Raw genomic sequence first — 21,449 nt, 5'->3', positions numbered from 1 at the left:
CTTAAAAAGAAAAAAATTCTGACACATGCTGCAACATGGATGAATCTTGAAGACATTATGCTAAATGAAATAAGCCAGTCACTTGGCAAATAAGGACAAATACTGTGTGAGTCCACTTATATGAGATACATAGAGTATTCAAATTCATACAGATGATACAATGGTGGTTGCCAGGGATGGTAAGGGTTGGGGAGGAATGAGTAGATACTGTTTAATGGATACAGACAGAGTTTTAGACTGGCAAGGAAAAAAGATGTATGGTATTGATGATTGCAGATCAACATTAATGTACTTAATGTCACAAAACTATACACTTAAAAATGGTTAAAATGGTAAGTTTTGTGTTATAAGTATTTTACCACAATTTAAAAATGGGGAAAAAATAGCTTACCAGTTCCTTAGCCAAGTAATCTGCAAGAGTATTTAGAAGCTTGTAATACACTTCAAACCAGGGAAGGTAACTGTAAAATAATTATTTTAAAATGTATATACATAAAATTCAGAATCAGAAAACAGACAATATAAACATTTAATTCATATTAATTCAAACAGGTTAATCCTGGAGGTCAAAAAAGAACTATACCCATTTTCTTTACTTTTTCAGCAAAGTTTTACATATTATTTATTACTAGTTTTCATAAAACAAATCAGAATCTAGAGTTCTATTTAAAAAGCTGTTCATTACATACTTCTATTTTACATCAGCAATATTTAAAATTATTTTCATGGTATTCAATAAAAGCATGCATAAGATAAAAATTAACCACTATAAAAAAATCATATAAAAACTAGTTTTAAAAAGCTTTTAAAACAAAAGATATCAAAAATATCTCCTTTTAATATGTTACTGGAGTATATAATACAACAAAACTATGTGTTTTTCAATTCTTCAGAAATGATGTTTAAGAATGATGGCAAATTTCAAAATAACTCAATACACATATCAAAAAGACTATTCTAAAAATTATAAAAAATTTTAAATGACTTTTATATATCAAAACCAAATATAATTCAAAATTTAATTCATTGTACTAGATAAAACTATAATTTTTATGATAGCAAAATATTAAATCCAAAAATCATTTATATAAAACAAAATCTATATTCCTTATTAAAAATTAAAATAGTATATTTTTTAATGTCTAAAGATTTTAATGTTAAACTGTACACTTTTCATGTAGAATAAGAGGAAATCACAAAATACACTGTTGTTAATTATCAATTGACAAATACTCAAGACTTTTCTTCAAAGCATTAATACAACATGTTACTTTTAAGAGAAAATATTGTGATGCTTTTACTACATAATTGTACACAGATTAATAGTACATACACATAACATGTAAAATTTAAAAATCAGTAAGTAGAACGTAAAAAAAGAATTCTAACAGGATTTTTTTCATATAATGTCTGATTTGTTAGTGACTATGAATGATGCCATTTGAATCAGAAACTGAAAGTAGTAATAAAAGAGGAATTTAGATAAACTACAGTATCTTTACTCAGCAGAATGTTATAGTGTTATTTAAAATGATAATTACAAATACTAAGTAATGATATGAAAACTGATATGATACTTTAAAATATCTACCCAACTCTGGTTAAATCTAACATATTGACTGTATGTATTTATCTCTGTGTCCTCTGGAAATAACTCCAAAATGACAATAAATGAATAAAAAGGGTATATATTAATGAATACAAGCAAAATGGAGGAAAAAACAATAGCAATGCAGGTGGGTGACTTTGTAAATATGGTAAGCAGAAAGATAACTAACAGCAGAAGAGAGGAAACCAAAACCTAAATGCCATTAGAAAGGAAAAGGACCAGCAGAAGTGCTCCCTAAAGAGTTCTGAAACACTGATTTAACAGTATCTCAAAGAAAAAAGCCCCTCGAAGTCCTATTTTCTTGGAATGAAACCCACTACTATACATGCAATGTTTCCAAATCAGTTTAATACCTTCCTTTTGAATACAAATTAATAGCCAACCACCAGATATTTGAGGAAACACAAATACAAAATGATGTTTATATTGAACATAAAAGGAACTACAAGTAAATATAGACAATACAAACAGCTGAAGAGAACTCCAAAACTTATATTTAATATCCTTAGGAGCTGAATTAAGAGCAGGAAGCTATTAAAAAAAACTAAACTTTTCTAAAAAGTAAAGATAGAAAGTTTTAGACAGGAAGAAAGAGCTTTAAGAAATTCTAAAGTCAGAAAAAAATTAAAGTCAATAGAAAGTTTAGATGATAACTCCAGAAAATCTCCCAGAAACTAGAATAAAAAGATAAACAACGCTTGTAAGTTCTATTCCTAGGTATTTTATTATCTTTGTAGCAGCAAACCACCATGGCATGTGTATACCTATGTAACAAACCTGCATGTTCTGCACATGTATCCCAGAACTTAAAGTATAATAAATAATAATAATTTATGTTCATAACAAAAAAGATAAATAATAAGAGAAAAATATTACACTATCAGGCCATCAATCTCAACTATCATATAGCTATAGTCATTCCATAAAGAAAAAATAGAGGAAAGAAATGAATGAAAGTTTCATTTTAAAGAATGACTGGAAATTTTCCCAGAACTTCAGACATGAGTCTCCAGACTGAAAGAATGAGTGAATGAACAGCACAAAGAATGTTCCAAACCAGAGTATCACTGTGAAATTCCAAAACAAGGGATAGAAGAGTGCCTAAGACTTTCCAAAGAGACAAAACAAGTAACAAACAGATCAAGTTCAAAAATGTCATCAAACCTCTCAACAGCAATAAGGAAAGTTAGAAGATAATGCCTTCAAAATACAAAGGTTAAATTCTTTGCACTCAAGACTTCTATGTCCATACAAACTATCAATAAAGTGTGAGAACAGATTAACAGCATATTCAGTCAGGCAAGGACTCAAAACTTCACCTCCTAAGACATCCTAAAGGATGGCTAAAATAAAATAAAGGAGATGAAAAAGAAGGAATACACGGATGTAGGAGGCAAGAAATCTAAGACCATGGAAGAACAGTTGTGCAAAGGCCTCGAGAGCAACCAGCCCAGACTGAATCAGGAATGAAGGCTCTAGGAGAGAGATGCTGGAACAGGGTGTTTACAATAAGCATATTGACAACTTTGCCTGGAAGCCTGGAAAAATCTGGACAGGTATGTGACACATCTGTGACAGTTTTTGGGGAATCTAAAAATTAGAAATTACTATTGGTAATCTCAATTTTCCTACTTAAATTACTTAACTCTTCAAGTCCCAGTGCTTAGATCGTTATTTTACTATGTGTATCTTCCACTTACAAATAAAACCCTTAAAAATTACTAATACTTTTATAATACTAACTAAATATAATGCAAATCAGCACATCATAGTTTCTGCATTCACTATAACTCAAAGAAATAGTTTTCATGGCAAATTTCCTTCCACCAAGACACATAATCCTTAGTTAGAGCCTAATTGCTTTCATTTGTAGTCATTTCAAACTCACATTTCAACTTTTAATAGCCTGAAGAAATTGCTATTTCCAGACAATTTCAATGTGTCATGTAGTTCAGACCTAAAAATTCAGATGAGACCTAATCTATTCAAAGAACATGCTGGTCTGTTTCTATCCAACTCTCAAGGAGCTTTAGATAAAGCAAAATGTATTGATTGTAGGTGGCTGCATGTCTACCTGTTAATGCTTACATTGTCATTTTCACCTTATTTAAATAAAGTGAGGCCTTTGGTAACCTTAATTTTTCTTTCATGGTCTACTATAAAAACTATATACATAACAACAATTATGTTATTAGAAAGTGAGATAATGTTTTTCATTCTAGACCAAAAACCCTTAACATTTCTTTCAATGTTCTGGTTTTCTGAACTTTATATTATTGTTTTTCACTGGTTATCTTCCCCTTTTAATTTCCTTTCAAATTGCGAAGGCACATCAGAATCAGATTTTTCATTAAGAAGCTAATTTATACAGATAAATGTAATTTATCTGTAAGACTATATCCTTGTCTTTGAATAAATAATTAATATATCCATATTTAAGTTACTTTTAAAAATTTAAACAGTTTTTATTTGTGCTAGGCATTTTGGTATCTACATAATTATTACTGTTTTTTACATGTCCAAGATAATAAGCTTTATTGAATTTCATCCTGGTACCAGGCTATGACTTCATCTATAAATCAAACTATGACTTCATCTATAAATTAAACTAACACTGTTTAGAAATAAGCTTTACCCTTATGGGATATTTCTCATAGTCATCTCTAAGGCCCCAAAATACTTTATTATTTCTATTTGGGGAGTATAACTCACTAGTTAGTTATACGTCCATCTAGGGGTTGAGAGCAGAATCTAAGAATCATAGAATTTATGTGTTAAAACAATTGGAAGTGCAGGAAGTAAAATTACTTAAGGAGTAACTATATGAATGACAGTACATTGGATACTTATATGTATTATCTCATTTAATTCTTACACTAATGCTTTGATACATACTTGACTAAGATAAAGCAACTTATCTAGGGTCACAAAGCTATGGAATGGCAATCTTGGGATTAGAACCCTAATCAACCTGAGTAATATATGCTCAGGGGTCTACCACAGACAGTCTATCACCCTATCTTGGCGTGTATTTCTATATAGCGAGCCTTTTTTTAAAAACATATACTTTAAGTTCTAGGGTACACGTGCACAATGTGCAGGTTTGTTACGTGTGTGTATACATGTGCCATGTTGGTGTGCTGCACCCATTAACTTGTCATTTACATTAAGTATATCTGCTAATGTACAGTGAGCCTTTTAATAAACATGTTCAATGACCAGGCATTTCAGGCAGCTAAATGAACTAAGACAAAAATCATTCTGTTGTAATCTTAAATCAGCCTGCCTATATGTCCTATCCACTGAAGCAAATTCTATCTTCTAAAATTCATTTGTTTATTTAACATTCAGAGCATTACCTTTTTGACTTTTAAATTATAGTTTGTTCATAGGGGCAAATTTCCCAACAAATAAAGGTCTATTCAATGTGATTCTTTAAAGTAACATTTTGGTAAACCCTTCCAATTTTAAGTTTGGTATTGCTTCTGTGTTCATCACTGTGGATAAAAATTTTGAAAAGGATATGGCCTGCAAAAGTCTTCAAGATGCCTCCCAAAATAACGCCAATTATTTATCAACATTCTAAGTATGAAATTTTAACCTAATCAAAAGACTCATAATTGTATCATCTAACCAACACTTTTCTCTGCACATAATTTGTTTGTGAAATATTAGAACAGACTCAAATTTCAACTACAGCACTCCCTGTTACATCAGTATGTACTATCACCATAATAAACCAAGCCTAGTTATAAACAATGCTCTCTTTGTAAACATGTACTGGCTCTCAGTGATAACTTTCTCCTTTTAAAGAGTACATATCATTCATTTTTTTAATAAAAACATCACATATAAAAGTGGAACTACTCTATAACGTAGCCATTGCTCCTAGAAACATCAAGAAAGCAAGGACATTTTCTGTTGTAAATAAACAAGCATCTACAGCAAACAGTGCTAACTGGCTATTTGCAGGCTGCTTCTATCCTAAGGGCATATTTTGTTTGGTCAACACTGTACTGTTGTTTAATTAAATAAGTTGCCAACTTCCAAATCTGAGATAATTCACTGTAAAAATCCAGACTTCTTGTTTCTCTTAAAAGTCAAAAGAACTGGTAATACTGGCCACACATTTTTCACTGTGCAACAAATTCCTAGGGCTTTGTGGCTTCTGTCTTTGAGTGTGGCATGTACTATTCAGATCACCGTACTTACCCCAACTTCCTATTGTTAGGCACCTAACAGGTTTCTCTCATTTGAGTCCCTTACCTGGTCTACATAGGTAATTGAATTCACAACTCCTGATAAGAAGCAACTGCTCAACAGGAAATCCTACCGACTACTCACTTTCTTATCTGACAAGAAAATGATCCAGGGTATACAAAGTAGTCCAGTAATTCCAATTTTAACTATACTCTAAGTACACTTTAAGTCTAAATACATGGCAAAAACAACATCATTTTTAAAAAGAAAACTTTTGAAACACACACACACACACAGAAAGAGAGATAAAAAATACTGTAAATTATATAAGCTTATGTTGCTAGAGTAAGAAACGTTATTTTCAAGTCTTTATTTTGTGGTTTCTTAGGGAATTTTCAAACGATACATGCTCAAAGCAACTAATTTTAAACTGATTATCAATAAGGTAAAATGTTAAAATGTTTTTCACTAAATTTTACAGTCCCAAAGACAGTCAAAGTCTGTATTCTTACAACAGACCACAAAAATCCTAGGAAGTTAAAAAAAATTACTCGACATATTGTAACAAGTGAATAAGACACTTCACTTGAATTTTTAAAATTGAACAAAGAATAACTGTGACTCTCGCAGTCTTGCCAACATATATAAATGTAAAACATTATGAGCAATTATTTTAAAACAAAGTACAGGAGATTAGTTAAAATTTAATTGTAAGATCATTTCCTTAATTTTCTGTAAAGACATAAGGCAAAAGAGAGAGATATACATAAAGTCATGAGTCCATTTTGTGGTAGTAAGAAGACTTCCCCCACACTTCTACTTCCACTATAGAGCTGATAAAACTTTTACATTCAAAAGTCAAAGGTTAAATAAAGGAAAGGAAATGTTTTTTGTCAAATAGTCAGGTAACCACTAAAGTCTAAGCAATCAGCAGGAACCTAACTTATAGTAATCAAATAAAACTAAGGAAACTGCCTTTCCGTAGGAAAACGTCTAATGTCTAGAGGCTGTTTTTCTGTCTGGAAAATTGACACAAAACGTGTAAAATTGAAACATTCTGCTTCTAAGGGATTTGCCCAAAGGAAGAGTGTGAAAGCTTCAAGTTTGGAATGAGTTAAAGGGGGGAGGGGGAACTACAAAGGCCCTAAACATAAATCTGTCTTCCTTATTGGAGTATTTCATTTTGAACCCTTGGCGACAATTTTATAGTTATAAAATTATGTTAATCAAATTAGGTTAAAAAGTTATTTCTTGCATTTTTGCTAGCATATGAAACAATTCTAAATACAAACAATTGCCAGATTTAAATTAGTAATATCTCAGGATATTTTTGAAATCTTGTTAAAAGTAGGATAGACATGTCATAGAAAGAACAAAAGAACAGAACAGTGGCTCAAAATTAAGTATCAACTTTTGTATTAAATAGGCCTAAATTCTAATTTTTTTTCTGAAAGGTGAACAAAATAAATAGAAATCAAAGAAATGTACTAACTTTCAAATCTTGTAATGGCATAAATCCAGGAGAAAATGGACACGTGGTTTATATAGCATAGCATGCAATTTTCTCAGAACTCCGAGGTAAATGCAGATTACAGTAATTTCAAGTCCTATAATAGCATCATCCAGGAGTAGATAAAAGCAGCTTTAAAGCATTATATACAAATGTTCTAGCTTAGAACTCTAAGGACTAGAATAGTTTTTTGGGTTTTTTAAAAAATAATGCATACATGTCACTAAGCAGACCACTTGGCTATGGTAAACAAACACTAAATGATGTTGCTGTTAATTAATTGCCACATAGTATCATTAGTATCAACATCTTTAACCAAAAGAGTCTCTGCCAGTCAAGAAATCCAAACAAAATTATTTTCTGCTATTTCTAATGAAAATATTCTATCAATTTGTACTGTTTTACTTTACTTTGTCTTGAAATATCTTAAAGCTTCTTAAATGTATGGCATTTTAATTATGTCTATGCTTCAACAAAAACTCAAGAGACATTCATAAATATTTTTCTTTTACAATTTTTGGATTAAAAGACAAATTCAAACAGTAGAAGATAGCTCACAAATGAGAAGATTTTTATGAAAATATATTTTATCACAATAGAAAAAAATTAGTGTTTAGGATATTGGAAAGGCAATAGGAGAAATATCAATTAATTTCTGTCCAAGAATCTTAATTCCTTTGCTTCTGACAATGAACTCTGGATAATCAAGCCATTATTATCTCACAGTAGAATACCTACAAATGGAGAATGCTTCAGTATAAAGGCACTAACTTTGCACAAAAGGCACCTTTAAGGAGAAGGTATTAACATTTTTTAACATCCAAAAGTCATAATACACTACTGGTAAAGATATAAGAAAGTGATTAAATATAACCTATATTCAGAAGGGAAATATTTTTGTGTGAAATCTCAACTTACAAGAAAAGAAACAACAGCAATGAACAATTGTCAGATTAAGCATGTGTAAACATTCTAGGCACTTATGGACGATATGAAAGCCACTGTAGCTTTTTCAATTTATGAACTGCTTTAGATGCATTCATTCATTTTGCAAACTGTGAATAAAGACTATAGTTAATCATTTATTTTAACACAGAAAAATCTGTAAATGTATCTTAGCAAGTCTTTTGAAATAAAACTAGAACTAAATACCAAAACATAAGTGACAATTATGTGTTCACAAATATAAGTGATTTTTATTTTATCTTTTAAACTTCTCTGGATCCTCCAAATTTTCTATAGCAAATAAATTATTTTTGTTATCAGAAATATGGTTAAAGGCATATGTCTATGTCTTGCTTATGCAAGGATTTTATCAAACTTCTCAATAAATTTTGGCCCTATTAAGCACATGAATTCTAAAAGTGAGGTCACTCCTACAAAACTGACTGCAAACAAAAAGGCTTTTGCCAGCTACTCATAAATAACTCAGAAAATGAGCATAGTTGATCTTCTCTCATATACTTCTGGAAGCAGCACAGTCTGTTATAAAGGAAGCTGGCCTGTAAATTAAGAGACCTGACTACCCTAAACCATTCTATGAATAGCTCATTAGATAATCCTACCTTCCTTTTCCCCCTAAAATTACTAGTTATTCTAAGTCTTGGTTACATAGTGAAATAAGGCAAACTAGGCTGGGGGCAGTGGCTCACGCCTGTAATCCCAACACTTTGGGAGTTCAGGCGATTGAGACCATCCTGGCCAACATGGTGAAACCCCATCTCTACCAAAAATACAAAAATTAGCTGGGCGTGGTGGCGCAGGTCTGTATTCCCAGCTACTCTGGAGGCTGAGGCAGGAGAATCGGTTGAACCCGAGAGGCGGAGGCTACAGTGAGCCAAGATTGCGTCACTGCATTCCAGCCTGGCCACAGAGCAAGACTCCATCTCAAAAAAAAAAAAAAAAAAGGCAAACTTTTTCAACCACATCTTAAGGATACAGTAAAATTAAGTAACCACTGTTGGAGAAGGAGAAAAAATAAATTAATTTTAGGTGTCATAGAATTTCTCCAAGCATCTTACAAATCATTCCCATCTGGTTGAACATTTTGTGTTGAAATTACAGAGAAACATCAATATCTGGCTCAAAGATTGTAAAGCCACCCCATCAGCAATATTTTTTTCTCTTTAAATCCCAATTTTCAAGGACACGGAATGAAACTGTCCCATTCCCATTCTTTTTATTTTTATTTATTATTATCATTTTTTTTCCGAGACAGAGTCTCTCTGTTGCCAGGCCGGAGTACAGTGGCACAATCTCAGCTAACTGCAACCTCCGCCTCCTGGGTTCAAGCAATTCTCCTGCCTCAGCCTCCCAAGTAGCTAGGATTATAGGCGTGCGCCACCACGCCCAGCTGATTTTTGTATTTTTAGTAGAGACGGGGTTTCTTGACCTCGTAATCCGCCCGCCTCGGCCTCCCAAAGCACTGGGATTACAGGCGTGGGCCCCTGCACCAAGCCCCCAATTCCATTCTTAATTCTGCTATGTCACCATGATCACCTGACTTGTATGGAGTGCCTATACTAAAACATACTAGTAAGATAATTTCCCATCCTGCAAACACGCACATATTTTACCTGGTAAAAAATGATCTAGCTAAATTCCTACTAAGTTTTAATATGATACCTGTGGTTCCATATTTATAGTTTATTATCTATATCATAACATCTCAGAGTTTTAGAGCAGGAAAAAATTGAAATGATTTTTGCTTATTGTAAAAAGTAGATAAATGCTGAAGTGAATAAAGTAAAAAAAATTCAGGGTATATCCTTTTAGACTTTTTTATAAGTACATACAATCCCATATTAAGATACAAATATTTATGTGTTAGCTATTTCTTAAAATACATATACATTTACATACACATATAACTTGTTCTCTACAAATATAACAACATACTATAAATATTATTTTGAAATTTTTCATCATGTTACAACAGATCATAAACATTTCTCTAAGTCAGGGTGTATATATGTGTATGTTTTTCTTAATAGCAAAAAAAGTTGCTGCATTATTCATTTATTTATTCAATAATTATCTATCAAGTCTATTAAGAATTATGTGCCAGGCACTATTGTAGACACTGGGAATATATGAGTAAACAAAAGACAAAAATCCCTGCCCTCATGAGGGTAACATTCTGGTGGGAAAGAAGGGAAGGGGTAGTGGGACAGAGAGGAGGTTACAAAATGTACCATAATATACCTAATCAATTCCTACTGAGGGGCATTCATGTTGTCAACACTTTTAAATTTATTTTTTATTATTTCTTTAAATTGACAGATAAAATTCTATGTACTTATTGCGTATACTTTCTTTTCAAGTATAACCTCCTCTCTGTCCCACAACCCCTTCCCTTCTCTCCCACCAGAATGTTACTCTCATTGTTTGTATATACTTGAAAACATTGTTTTCAAGTACATATACATCGTGGAATGACTAAATCTAGCTAATTAGCATTTTTCCTACTATAAACCATGCTGTAATAAATACCTTTGTTCATACTTTTCTCCTCACTCTTAGAAATAATCCTGGATTTAAATTCCTAGAACTGAAATTACTGACTGAAGAAATATGAGATTTTATAATTTTAATAGATATTATTAAATTTTCCTTCAAAAGCTTATACCATTTTCTAGTCCTACAAACAGCACATGAAGTGTGTTTTCCCTCATGCTTATTTAAAAATTTTTTCAATTCTGCTAATCTTAATGGGCTCATTTTTTTTACCCTCAGCAATGCTGAGCATCATGCATAGCTGCATATATTATTTACATTTCCTCTGTAAGTTATTAGATGCTTTACTTATTTTTCTATCAGATTATTTTTCTTATTAACTTATAGGTGCTTATGTATTTTGGCTATTAACCCTTTCTTATAGTGGTTGTAAATATATTTCCACCAGTTTATTATTTGCATTTTAGATTTTATTATACTTGTCACCATACAAGCATTTTCATCATTATGTGCTCAAATACACAAATCTTTTAGGGATTCCATGTATACTCTCACTGCCACAGTAATTTTTTTCTTCTAGTTGACATTTATAGCTTTATCCATCCTTTCAACAATTTTAAAGCTAAAAGTGGTGAAGGACCCATCAAACTAGGTGGATAAACTCGGACTAAAAGCACCATAACTCCTCTTATTGTAGCACTTACAGAAATCTGCCAAAATTCCTTTCCAGGGGATACACTGATTATAGCTTACAAATAGACATTTATCTATCTATAATTTTCCAATTTTCTGAATAAGATGCTGAATTCTATTATATTTGAATCCTCCATTCATTATTAAAATTAAATAGTTATCTAATTTGCTGGTTATTCTCTAAATCAGCTGTTCTCAAAGAATCCCTTCACATACTGTCTTTCAGAAAAAACATTAAGATATGCCATTAAAATCTTAAAAGGGCAATATTTTTCTAATTTACTAGGAAAAATAAGCTGAAGAATAGAATTTTCTAAATTTAAGATTTTCCTCTATGATTTTTTCATAAAGTTTTGACACCTCCTACTTCTTATCTACCAAAAGCACTGTCAAATGACAAAAATAAATATAAAAGGAAACATTATTTTAAATAAAAGATAAAATATTCAATAATACTGTGAAATGTTCTCTTTATTGGAATACACGATTTTACTTTTGGTTTTCATTATCTTTATCTAATATAATCATATTTTCTGCAGGTTAAAAACTCTTCCTACTTCAAAGAATATACCACAAAATTCAGGTGTTCTTCTACATATACAAGTTTAGAACCGCAGATAAAAATAATTTGATTATTGTATTTGCTTTAGAGTTTGTTTTCTACAAATTAATGACAATTGGGTTGTCGATATGGACATTATATTATTCTTTCAGTCGATTAACAAATAGTTATAGTTCATGTTTTGTATAAATATTTTCAAGTAATAATGGCTTTCCTCAATTTAAACAGAAATTCCTAAGAATATTTATCCCACAAGCACATTTATAGAAACTATTCTAAACATTCAATAATTATTTGTGAATGATTAATAAGTTCAATGTATTCAAAGTATTTTAAGAGTTCAAAACAAAAGGCTCAGACTTTTACATTATAAATATCAGGAGGTCAGTTTAGAGGCAGTGAGGTAAGCTATAAAATACAGACTCAAATCTTACCTGAAAATGATTTTTACTCTCAAATGGGTGCACAAAAACAACAATAAAGGTGGGGGGAAGACTGTGTGTGTGTGTGTGTGTGTGTGTGTGTGTGTGTGTGTGTGTGTGTGTGTGTGTGTGTGTGTGTATTGAGAGAGAAAGGAAGAGTAGGGGAGAGGGGGAGAGAGGAAGAGAAATGCATGCTAACAACTTATGAATCTAGGTAATGTTTATATAAAAGTTTATTGTACCATGAAAATTTTTCTGTAAATCTCAATTTTTTAATGAAAAGTTTCAAAAATGCATTGAGAAAAATAAGAAAGCATATACAGCTTTGGTCTTTCCATTAGGGCAAATCCATCTCGGGCACAGTGCATAAAGATATACTCCCCTTTAAACTGTAGCTTTTAAAATTTCAGCATGAAACAATGATAAAAGGAACTCTCCCCACCATTGCCCACACTGTCATCTCCAACCCCACTGCCCAGCCAACCTGCTCCAAGTTCAAAAAAATAACCTACAGTTTTAAGCATGACATTCTTTTGGATAAAGTGTAAGTTTTAAGCACAATTTTTATCCAGATGAAAAAGTTGTGCTAAAGAGAGAATGGGGGCACATTCACGATTCTATAACTTCTAAAGCAGTTAAGCACTTACTTTTGAATAAAGATAGAAAAAAACTCTCCAGCTCTAACCAATGTTCTAAGTAAATTAACAACCTCTCAATGAATGATATAACTGTAGCTAAATATGAATAGCAAATGAACAGGAAGACTGATTTTACACCAAAGTTTTCTTTGTAATATGTTATTTCATAAATTGTTATTTCTTTTCCTATAAGCATTTCTAAGAAATCCAGTTTGACCAATATCCATGTTATAATAATAGTTTGGAGTCCTATTTTTATAGACTACATCTGGATTTCTGATTCATCAGGACATATTGCAAGAATGCTAACCTTTAGAACCCTTTCTTCCTAACAGTCAGCAACTCAGATCCCAAGTCCACAGGCAGGAGACATACTCTAAACTACCTACTGAATCAAGGCAGATAATGTAAGCAATTAGGCAGGACAGATAGGACCTTTGGAAACTAGCAAGCTCATGACACAACTAAAAATCTGCTATTCAGTTCCAGCTTATTGTTGCCATGGCAGAATTAGTAGATAGCCTCACTTTTCAAAAGGAATTCGAAATATGAACTATATACAAAACTTCCTCAAATTCATAAGGTTAACGTCCTTTAAAATTTTTTAAACACCCAGTAGCCAAACGAAAACCTCTAAACGCTTCTACCAGGTTCATCAGTTTGCAACCTCTGTCTTAAAGCAGCAGTTCACTTTTAAAAATCCAAGTTCTGGTTCAGTGACAGAAAAGGGCATACATTAATTTAACTTTTTTTTTTTGTATTCCATTTAATAGGTGAAACTCATATTATTTGAATACATCTCTTTATATTTAGTTTTCAAAAATAATTCTACAAAAAACTAATCTTTAAAAAATCGATTATTTCAAGGAAAGTTCCACTATGTTAATGGTAAATCTTTAAACTTAACTGATTCTGTATACAGAAAATCAGGAAAATTATTTTTCAACTTGTTTTTAAAGACAACAAGTTTTTCTTCATCCCAAGCATAACAAAGTACAAAAGAGAGATAGTTACCTATTTTGCATCTAATTTTTTTTACTACAAATACTCACCTAAGGATGCATAAACAAATTGTGCCTCCTGACGTCAGTCTGCAGAATCCAAATCTCTGTTTACTTTCAATGTCTGTCAGTACAAAGGTAAAGTGCTGTCCAACTTGATTCTGAGACACCCTAAAATATAGTAACATTAGGAAACATTGTGCCTTGTATGACAATTTTCTTCAAGAAAAACAAAAACAAGAGTATATTTATATGTGACATTGGTTTCATCTTTCTAATCAGTTGGTTCTTGAAGCTAGAACTATGTTCTAAAACTAGAGGAAGTGTGAAACTTGTAAACACCAAAATAAGTTGTAATACCTCACAGACTGAACAGTTCAGCATATATTAATCTCTCGCTAGGAAATCATAAGGTAGTCTACCATAAATGATCATAAGACTAAAAGTGCTCATATTTCATAAATTATCAAAATATTATTACTGAAACTGTAGAAGCAGCTAGAAATGATGACTAAGTCCTTTTCTTCAACTTTAGCCTCTTTTCTTAATTATTCTAAAATTGCTTAGATAGCAAATCATGTCGCTTTAGAATCTAATGGCAGCCACCACCAACTCTGTTTAATTGCTTCTCCTGTTGACATTCTCACCCAATAAAGTACCCTACAAAAATACCCTTGTTATATTTTTTCTAGAATTCTCTTGTACAGCTATCAATATACTGAGGAATACATTTCCAAGTATAAAATAAGAATATAATTTCTACCAAAAAAAAAAGGCTTATCAGCTAAGCTGTAAAGAATTCTAGTCAACTTTGAAGTATCATACTACCATAATATGTGTCACACTTTGGTATAAGGGGCAATATAAAACGTTAGATTGAATCTTTATTTCTATTTAAAATATATGAATATATTTCCTAGTACTGGCTGTAATCTTGCCATTAGATAACCATAACCGAACTTTTGCTTCCTTGTCCCAAAATAAAATATCCATGACGCCTACACTTTGGTTTTGAAATAGCCATAGGGATTGTGCAGAAGGAAATAAATTACTGCCAGTATCAATGCTACAAACAGTTTTGTCAGGAAATGTTGCATTTCAAATGCTGAACATTTAACAACTACACTTTTCAGTGGATAGGTTTTTCTTACACTTTAATAAACTTAAAATTTTAAAAAAAACCCTCTAGTGACAAATGTGACCTCTAGTGCCCAAGATTCATAATATCCTTTTTGTAGCTGGATCCTAAATCTTCCTTACTATTAATATGAAACTTGTAACTTTTTTTGGTAGGGGTAGGGCAATGATTCCTCAGATAAGGTAAAACAAGGAGTATCATTCATCAGCAATGCTTATTAGTACTGATTAGTCCATCATTCAGAAGGCTTTATCTTTAATACAGTAAAATCATAAAGTCTCACTAATACTTTAGCGAAGTATTTTCCTAAAATAAATATTCTTTCAAAAACCCTTCATATCACCCTCTTAAGTAAACTGAAAATAGAGTATAAAAATCACATGAAAAACAATAAACGATCTGTTGTTATGGTCACAGGGCTGTATGTTCCAAGAAATTTCAACTCTATGCAATTTCATCATTCAGTATTTGTTCAGTGAAATATAAAAACAAGATTTTCAAAACTAGAGGAGTTTCCCTACAGCTTTCCATAATATTACACTACCTCTATAAAGCTATTATTGAGAGACAAGTAGCCATGAGTTTTACAGCATGACACAGATGGTCTTTTCAATGAGGATGAAGTGAGATAGAAACCAGGAAACATACATCAAGACATAATTCTAAGACTCCAATCAAGGTCATATTAGTATTTTTTTCCACTAGTGATCACAATTTCTACCTGAAGAGAGAACAAAGGGAAAAAATAGAACCTGTTGGCAATGTGTTTTCAAACTTGTCTTAACTGGTCATAGTAGAGAAAATAAAAGATGTGATTTAAAAGGCTTCCTCTTCCACATATTAATTAATTTTCAACCTCTTTTCAATCTCTAGCCTTTCTGTGAGAAGCAATAAACAGAAGGGACATTTTATTTTATAAAAAAGCACATGTAATCATTTTCAAGTATGTACTATAAGAATCTACATTTATTTTAAATGATACTTATACTGTACCTTTCAGCGTCAAAGGGAAAACAGAACTTTGGCACACTCTGTAGTATTTCCTACAAATGGAAATTTCAAAAAAAAGAAATAAGTTTTAGAATATTTTTTAAGATGCAGTTAAAACTTCTTTGAGACATTTTCTAGGAGAAAAAGATGCTTTCTTTGTCCTTAAGAAAAATAGCACAGGTTCCTAGACTAAAATAATTGATTATTAAAAAGGAATTAAGTTTGTGCTTTGGCAGATTGCACTGACAATGCCACAGAAACCCCAGGGGGGAAAGGCCTGGCCTGAAGGGTATTAACACCCTTCACATCCCCGCTGGGATTCCCTTCAACAAGGCCATATGGATTTTACAAGAAGCACCGCACCATATGGGTAAGCTACGTCTGCTGCTACTTGTACCACAGTCTAGCCATAGGGACTTCTGACAGATCCTGGCTCAAAAATATAAATGTTGTTTCAATTAAAATGCAGGCAGAGAAAAGGGAATGAAGTTGGCAGCAGAATGAATTACTGAGAGGTATAACAACTCTACATGTCCCATAGTCAAACAGTTAAAAAAAAAAAAAAAAAAGAGAGAGACTTTCTATAGCCAAAGAAACATTTACATGATTCAATTCTTGGTATTAAGTTATATCTTAACACTCTTAAAGAAATGTGTATCTAAAAACAAGCTGTCAAAAATACAGCTTCTATTCTGTGCACTTTCATTTAAGGATTGCCTAATATGAAAATCAATGCTTTAATAAAACACAGAAAATAATCTGAATGATTTTGAAACCTTCAGTTATTTAACAGTCATTAAAAATAATTTTAAAATCTTTTAGAAACCATACACATTAAAAACTATAATAAAATACAAATAATTATCAGCTACTTGGCAAACAAAGTCTTAATAATCTATTTTGTTATATTTGAAAAATAAAATTAAGTCTGATTCAAAAGTTAAACTTTAAACTTGAAGACAACATCACACAACTTCAAAGTCAGGCAATTTTACAAGACAAAGAATTTTATAAGGATGTTTCCCATTAAAAAGAAAAAAGAGCAAATATCTTAATGCAGCAGTCATCCTCACTGAACAATATTTTTGCTACCACTTCTTTGCCACTAAAACTAAGGTCTACAGAAGTCATCAATATCTGAATATTTAAACCGTATACATAAATATAGCATTGAGTGTTTTAAAGTAGAATTTCTTGCATTCTTTTAAAAAGGTAGACTACAATAAAGTGTCAACTAAAAATAAAACATTATAAAATTCCAATACCAATACCTAAGAAAGCTTCAGTGCCTTAATGCACATAAGCAGAAAGAAAAGGATCTTGTAAAAAAAAAAAATCATCTACTCTTAGGGCAGGGTACCCTGGATTGCTTATAATCATAATCATGTACCTTTAAAAATATGAGCACAGACTCCATATTAAGCGAAAGCTAACTGTTTCACCACTGACAATATTTTGTTAAATGTAGTTAAAAGAGTCACTAAACTTGCAGTAAGTTAAATTCTGTAAACTGAAAAACAGTTCATTGCAAATGAGACCAGTTCATTTTCATTTGACCATTGCTTAATCCTTATCTTGTACTTCATAAAGTGAAACCATTCACCATTTTTACTATACATGTGAACACTATTCAGACCTCCTCCTATAAAATTGTCCACATAATTTCTGTAACAATAAAGAACATATATTCAAAATTCAATATCTGCCTCTAAATACACAAATTAGTAATATATTTCACATCAATTTTAAGACTCAAGACGAACGCTTCCCAGTTAGTTGCTCAATCTTTCACACCCTCCCCCTCCCTTCTTCCACAAGCAACACACATGCATACACTTCTGCGAAACAGCCTCAGCTCGCTTCCCAACTGGCAGAAGCATCCCTCAGGGGACAAGTCTTTAAACCTCCGCACTCTTTAAAATTCAACCAGCCAGCAGGTCTATAGACTAGTGTATAAACAGTATAGACAAAAAAAAAAAAAAAAAATCCTCTCTCAGCTTATGTCAGTGACAAAGCAGCTCAGCAGTTGACTGTTTCTCCCCTGACAGTATAAACTGGGTTTACACAGATCAATAGCTGGAAGTCCTACCTAGCTCCCAGGGCTTGGTTTTCTTCCTTAATTACAGGTGCTATTGAAACTGAAGTGTAAAAAGAAAAGAGAGAGACTTGGAAGGAGGCATAAAATGCATGCAAATAGCTTTTATGGATCCTCTTAGCAATAGTATTAATTGAAAATTATACTTCCACATTTATTACAAAAGTGTGTGTGAAGGCTGGTATTTTCACTACACAGTGTTTTTAATATGACACATATACAAACACACACACACACATGCACACACGAAATCCTAGGTTAGCATCCACAGATTATGTGAAAGGTTTAAGACAATACTCTCCAGAAGTTATCAATTTTTCCTTTTTCTACAGACTTTTGCATTTAAAGAATACTCCTTAGCCAAGAAAAATTATTTTGGATTCAGAATCCTCCTAACTCTCCAAAATATTTTATTTTTATGCCAAAAGAGTATATTGGCTAACACATGTCAAATGATAAAAATAGGAATAATAAAAAGAATGGATGGAATAGAATACAAAATTATGAACAGCAAAATGAAAGAGGTAATAATACATATTTCTGTGTATGTCCTAAAACAGCACTTCTACTATCATGTTAATGACTGGAAACAAGGACTGATGAAAATTTATATTTTGGGGGGTTTTGGGTTCCATACCAGTGTATCTCTAGTAATAAGCATTACAATGAAATTGATCTTGTAAGAGAGAACTAGGGCCAATTGCTAGTGTTAGAGTGGTATATTAATTATTTATCCCATCAGGTTACCATTTAGCACCATAAATTGATCAACTGAAAAGGAAAACAAGCATTTAAGAAAGAATTTACTTCAAAAAAAAAAAAACACTAACGTTTACATCTTGATCAAAGTTCTTAGAATTTATTCTTAGAACAAAGGTCTTTGAATTTATCTGAGAATAATCTAAGATAAAATGAGATGTGTCATTGTCGATACCACTAATTGTTTTTCCTCCTTCTCAACCACTTTTGTCCTCCACTGTACACTGAAATTTCAGAGTGTTCTCTGAAATTGCATAGTTTCTTCTCTTCCCTACTCAGTAAGATATACCTGTAAGCAATCTCATCTATACCCACAGTTTCAACTACAACTACTAAATCTCTTAGTCTTGTAGTTTAGATATTTCTCCAGGATTATGGCTCTAACTACTTTCTGGTATGACTTTCTAAATGTTCCCAGACACCTCTAATGAAGAATGTACAAAACCAAAGTTGTTCTTTTACTTATGGTCCTTATCACCTAAACTGGCAGCACCATCTACCTAGTTACCCAAATCAGAAACACGGTAGTTACCATGACCCCTCCTTTTCCCTGACCCCCACATATAATTAATCACTCACCAAGTCCTTTCATTCAATTTCATAACTATCTTGCTCCAGATGTTCTCAATGGAGGGTGGAAAGGATTAGAAAGAAGATGAAGAGGTTTTAGAATCACTTGGGAGTGTTTTTCAAAACACAAATTTGATTGCCTACACGAAACCCACAAGGGTCCTGAGTCTTTAACTTCAGTTTGAATACCACCAATAATTAAGGACTAGGAGTAACTACATCAGTTAAGGGTGCTTAATGTATATAAGGAAAAGTTATACTCTCATAGCAAGAAATGACATGGTTGACTTGTTCAGAGACTGTTTAATTCAACATCTACCTCATGGACCCAGAAGTCTTCCCTCCTGCCCTGCTGGGCTAAATTTGTTGGCTTTTTCCTCAGCTATCTCTACTCATGATCACAAAATGAGCTTCCAGAGTTCAGCACATCCCATGAAGATACAGCAGTGTTCAGTGAAGGAAGCCTCCCTTTCTGTCAGTCTTTTTATCAGTGAGGAAACCTCTCCCAGAAGTCTGATCCCTGACTTTCCCATTACATTTAATTAGCCACAGGGTCATAAGCCACTCCTAAACTAATCCCTGGCAAGGGAAATGGTTATCTATGCTCAGTTTAGCCTTAGACTAGTTAGAGTAAAAGTCAGAATTCAACCCATTCGTCTCCCGATAACCATGACACATGTAATTACAGAGAAATACAAGTGAAGTATATTATCTTTTATTTCTTAAGAATCCTCATAATGATATTAATCAAATATTATGTTTATACTAAAGTTCTCAATAAAAATATTACACCATATCATATAAGGACAATTTTAAACTATCTGTAATTTTATTTCATATGAATAACACTTTCAGAATCATTTTGCTACAACTAAATGAGCTACTTGTCCATTTTAATCGAATTTTTCACAAAGGCCATGAATTTCTGAAAAGATGATTACTTAATTTTGAATATTATCCCCCAAATAAGTGAGAATTACCTAATACTACACATTCATTCAATTTATTTATACTTTACACAAGAGAGTAATAACTGAGATTCCCGAACAGCACTTAGATGTTCCAGGGCACCACAGCAAACTCTCAGGGACACCGTCAGATATTTTAAATTTTCAAGGGAAACAAAGTTATATTAACAGGGTGATTAAATCAAAATGCATTTTACAGGGAGAATTATATTAATTTGTCAAATTACAGAGACAGCCTATCATCTTTTATTTTTAAGAAGTGTTCTGCTCCCACTTATGAGTGAGAATATGCAGTGTTTGGTTTTCTAGTCCTGTGTTAAGTTTTCTGAGGATGATGGTTTCCAGCTTCATCCATGTCCCTTGGAGAATATATTTTTAAACTTAGGGCCAAAAAGGAACTGTTAGGACAACTATGCCCAGTGTGGAATTTTTCTCTTGGATTTTACTTTTATGTAGTGTTTTCGTTAGAAATAAATCCCTATTTTACCCCTCCTCCTTAAATTAGGGAAAGCACTCTAAGTCTGTGAATTCTAACACTAAAACTACATAGGTTATTAAATCTGATTAAGTTATTTTTCACTATCAAGAATTTAAAATAAATTTATATTATTAGAATATTAAAATAACTGCCATGAAGCAAATACATTCTGCCATAAAAAGAACTATGTTATAAAATATAAATTTCAGAAATTTCAGTTCTATGTGCATAAGTCTTAGGTGATGAAACCTATGCAATCACTTTAGTTTGATCCAATGTCAATGAAAAAGACTAGATTGGAAGCAGTGCAGTGACATTACCAAAAAAAAAAAAAATCAGAAGACTATGCATCTGCAGATT

The 21,449-nt window shown here is 32.1% G+C and overlaps 1 protein-coding gene across 6 annotated transcripts in view; it reads right to left on the bottom strand.

Moving 5' to 3' along the window:
* DENND1B (DENN domain containing 1B) overlaps positions 1-21,449 on the bottom strand; it is a 251,401-nt gene that overhangs the window by 150,108 nt on the left and 79,844 nt on the right. For all 6 annotated transcript variants that reach the window (XM_063598039.1, XM_003823074.4, XM_008976667.5 and 3 more), the window contains 3 exons: positions 16,223-16,272; positions 14,143-14,262; positions 392-461 (listed from right to left, as the gene is read on the bottom strand). In XM_063598039.1, coding sequence (XP_063454109.1) covers positions 392-461; positions 14,143-14,262; positions 16,223-16,272 — 240 coding nt within the window. The remainder of the gene's footprint in view (positions 1-391; positions 462-14,142; positions 14,263-16,222; positions 16,273-21,449) is intronic.

Source organism: Pan paniscus, chromosome 1, assembly GCF_029289425.2.
Source record: "Pan paniscus chromosome 1, NHGRI_mPanPan1-v2.0_pri, whole genome shotgun sequence".
Classification (NCBI taxonomy): Eukaryota; Metazoa; Chordata; class Mammalia; order Primates; family Hominidae; genus Pan; species Pan paniscus.
Note: the sequence above shows the minus strand (reverse complement) of the source record. Positions and strands in the feature narration are given on the sequence as shown.